Here is a 4108-nt window from a genome sequence, read left to right on the forward strand (position 1 = left end):
CTCGACCACGTCAAAGTAGAGTCTATTGACACTCGAAACTAGCATGTCCAGTTAGTCGTCTGTATCTAGAGGTTCCACGGTAACGATTCGATGCATGAGAACAGAGATGATCTAGCAGGGTGAGCTAGAGAAGCAAGAGAGACAGGTGAATCGGTTTCACTATTAGGTAGGAAGGTGACGTTAGGACCCGAGTCAAGTCAGCTCGAGGGAGTTGGAAGAAGATTAGAAGACCGTTCTTATCTGCCTATTTCTCTTGCTGGCCATCGGTCCCTCCTATCGGCGTGGCTGGCTGACAAATGCGAAGGACAGACAGTGCTAAGGTACCGTTCGACAAATGAGAGTCAGAGGACAGAATTGGGTGATCCGGTAAGGAAGGGAAAAAAGAGAATGGAGAAGGACAGCGCGAGACATTATAGAGCTTACGAGGGCTTCAAGCCCGCGAACAATGGCAATACATCGTCCTTGAAGAGGTCCACGTCGGACCGCTCGAAAACACATCCGTCGAGACAAGTGAGGTGTCTTTGCTTCGGCGGAGTGCCGGACAAGGCTAGCCAGCACTCCTTCCTCAAGGGTTGTATTATAAACCTAGGGATATGTGCCCTCCTCGTGGCTTACACTTTACTGGGTAGCTTCATCTTCCTTGCCATCGAGGGCGGTACTACCGATGCTGGGATACAACAAAGGACACTTGCTACCACAATAGCCGGGAATCAGCCTACCAGACGGAATACCACCGCTTGGCTGAAGCAGGTGAGTGCACAGCTATTGATTTCTACCCGCCGATTTTTCTTGCCCCCCTTTTCTTTTTTCCCCCTTTCTTCGCTTTTTCTGCTTTCATTGTTGCGTTCCTACGGATCACCTAGCTTCAATATCGGTCACTCCCTACGTAACGATTCACGCTGTTTCCAGTGAACGCCCCTTTTTAAGGGGTTTCGGATTGGATCGAAGTTGGAGTGGTCTTCTTACGGGGTACGTCTTCGGGTTGTTTCAAGGCTGGGTCTTACGAGGGTTGTTGTTTTATTATTGGGTTACCAAATTGATTATGTCTTAATTCTATTGTTTCTCATATTTTTCATTTTATCATTCTTCTCTACATAACCTCAAAATTTTCAGTTCTATTATTTATCCAAATATCTACTTAAAACATGGCAAAAATAAATATTCGAAATACCAAAATACTTACGTCTTAATTCTATTGTTTCGCATATTTTAGTTTTATCATTCTTCTCTACATAACCTCAAAATTCTCATTCCTATTATTTATCCATGTATCTACTTAGAAACGTGCCAGAAGTAAATATTCGAATTACCAAAGTGCTTACATCTTAATTGTATTATTTCTCATGCTTTAATTTTATCATCCTTCTCTACATAACCTCAAAATTCTCATTCCTATTATTTATCCATGTATCTACTTAGAAACGTGCCAGAAGTAAATATTCGAATTACCAAAGTGCTTACATCTTAATTGTATTATTTCTCATGCTTTAATTTTATCATCCTTCTCTACATAACCTCAAAATTCTCATTCCTATTATTTATCCATGTATCTACTTAGAAACGTGCCAGAAGTAAATATTCGAATTACCAAAGTGCTTACATCTTAATTGTATTATTTCTCATGCTTTAATTTTATCATCCTTCTCTACATAACCTCAAAATTCTCATTCCTATTATTTATCCATGTATCTACTTAGAAACGTGCCAGAAGTAAATATTCGAATTACCAAAGTGCTTACATCTTAATTGTATTATTTCTCATGCTTTAATTTTATCATCCTTCTCTACATAACCTCAAAATTCTCATTCCTATTATTTATCCATGTATCTACTTAGAAACGTGCCAGAAGTAAATATTCGAATTACCAAAGTGCTTACATCTTAATTGTATTATTTCTCATGCTTTAATTTTATCATCCTTCTCTACATAACCTCAAAATTCCTAGTTCTATTATTTATCCCCATATTTACTTAAAAACATAGTAGAAGCAAATATTCGAATTACCAAATCGATTACGTTTTAATAAAGTACTTAATCGCGAGTCACAATTTTTGCTAATAAAATAACAAAAGAGTTAGTCGTTTTAAAATTTTAAATGGAATACCTGGCAGTAAAAGCGACTGCTCGGTGAAGCTGCTTCAAATAACCATGACCGTACTTTTTCCCTGGCTCTATCACTTAAGCGGAACAGTAACTCTCGAAGCGAATCTCGATTTATCATCACATCTTCGGTTTGATCCCACTTTCCTACCTGAGATGACCTCAGTGAACCCGAAGTCAATCGAATTATCGGTGCGTTCTGGCGTTGGCGCTCGTTTCAACGAAGTTTCATCGATCGGACGTCCCAACTAGTTTCTTCCTTCTTTAAAGTGATACTCGTTCAGCAAAATCTCCTGCGCACAAGAGATATTTGCAGTTTTGCGATTTTTTCATATTTTTCGCCTGTCATATATTCCGATTTCGACTATTTATAAAAATTAGAATGCTTGCATGGAAAATTAAAATTATTGAAATTTATCTTTAAGAAAACATATACTTGCCACTTTTATTGTAAAACTGATGTTTATATTTATATTTATATTTATTACGTTATCTGACATTTTCACAAAATACACAAAAAGTTAATTTTTGGAATTCAAAATTTAAGACAGTGTATCGAAAATAAAATTTTTTAATTTAAATTTTGGAATTCAAAATTTAAGACAGTGTGTCGAGTCATAAAATTTTAAAATTTAAAATTTTGTTTCAAGTTTCCAAGATCGAAAATTGTGATAGAACAGGGAGAAATTCAAAACGAATATAATTTTTTCCTTGGTTGTTTTATTTTTTGGAAAGCATATGCGACCATTTGTTGCAGCTGGTGTTACATGCATATTGGAAAACATTGTTTCAAACGTTGAATTTTTTTTAATTGCAAATTTTGTCACCTGGATGCTCCGTGCAAGTTTTAGTGTAAATCTCTCGCACCTAAAATTCAAAAATTTATAGGATTTCGAATAATTAAAGGAACAAAGTGTTCTCTCGCTTTAATTTGTAAAATAAAAAATTGCATTTTCGAAAGGAAGTTAATTTCTAAAAATTCTTCGCTGTAAATAAAAATTAGTATGATTGTCAAACAAGTAGTATTATTTAATATTATTGGTGTAAAAATAATATTAAATAATATAATTTTCTCGAAAATAAAATTTAATTTTATACTTTCGATTTATTTCTGTAAAATGAATCTTACATCGACTATAAAAATATTTGGTTATTAATAAACAAATGCTATTTTCTTCAGTAATTGAATTTTCAATATTTCCTTAAAATTTTTTAAAAATTTGTATTTTCATTGTTCATTATTTCCAAAAAAAAAATAAATAAATAAATAAATAAATATTGACGAATTTAATTAATTTTAACGTTCTCATTGACAAAGATTTTGAGACTTGTATCACAAAGTAATATTTATCAATTACATAAAGTATTGTATTGCAATGGAATATTTATTTTAGTGATTTATTATATATTTGTGTTTTTATGTGCTACATTCTAGCATTTGTATAAATTTAAGATTAACCACGAGGCACGGGCAAAGACCGTGGAGAATATATGGATAATTACGGAGAGTTTGAATATCCTATACCGTGAGAACTGGACGAGGTTGGCCGACCAGGAGATCTCACGTTTCCAGGATCAACTGGTGAAGAGGATCACCGAAGACATGATGGCGACCCAGAACGCCGGAACATACGTCGGAAGTTCCGCCAGTGATCCCGTAACAGAGCGACGGCTACCGGAATACGAGTGGAACTTCGCCAAAGCATTTTTGTATTCTCTTACGGTGCTGACAACTATCGGTAAGTGTTTGAAGTAATATTATACGACATTCTCGCGATTTGTTGGTTGCTTTGTTTTCTCGTCGAATGTGAAGATTAATTTGATAACACGAGTGAATGTCTATCGTCATTTACTAATCTTGTCAACCATAGAGTAATTATGGTTGTATAAATATACTTTATAGTCGCATAAAGCAGCGAATTGACGAGTTACGAATTGTAGGTTATGTTTGAAATCTTACAGTTTTTACAGTTTTACTGTTTTACAATTTCATAATTTTGCAGTTTT

The 4108-nt window shown here is 34.8% G+C and overlaps 1 protein-coding gene across 1 annotated transcript; it reads left to right on the forward strand.

Annotated features, from left to right (window-relative positions):
- Positions 1-387: 387 nt before the first annotated feature.
- On the forward strand, positions 388-3840 carry LOC108551549 (uncharacterized; the record flags this gene model as incomplete). Its single annotated transcript, XM_017905766.1, has 2 exons — positions 388-750; positions 3555-3840. Coding segments are annotated over exons 1-2 (649 nt in total), but the record flags the coding sequence as incomplete, so codon positions are not given.
- Positions 3841-4108: the final 268 nt, after the last annotated feature.

This window comes from Eufriesea mexicana, unplaced genomic scaffold, assembly GCF_001483705.2.
Source record: "Eufriesea mexicana isolate 0111107269 unplaced genomic scaffold, ASM148370v2 scaffold4497, whole genome shotgun sequence".
NCBI classification, from domain to species: Eukaryota; Metazoa; Arthropoda; class Insecta; order Hymenoptera; family Apidae; genus Eufriesea; species Eufriesea mexicana.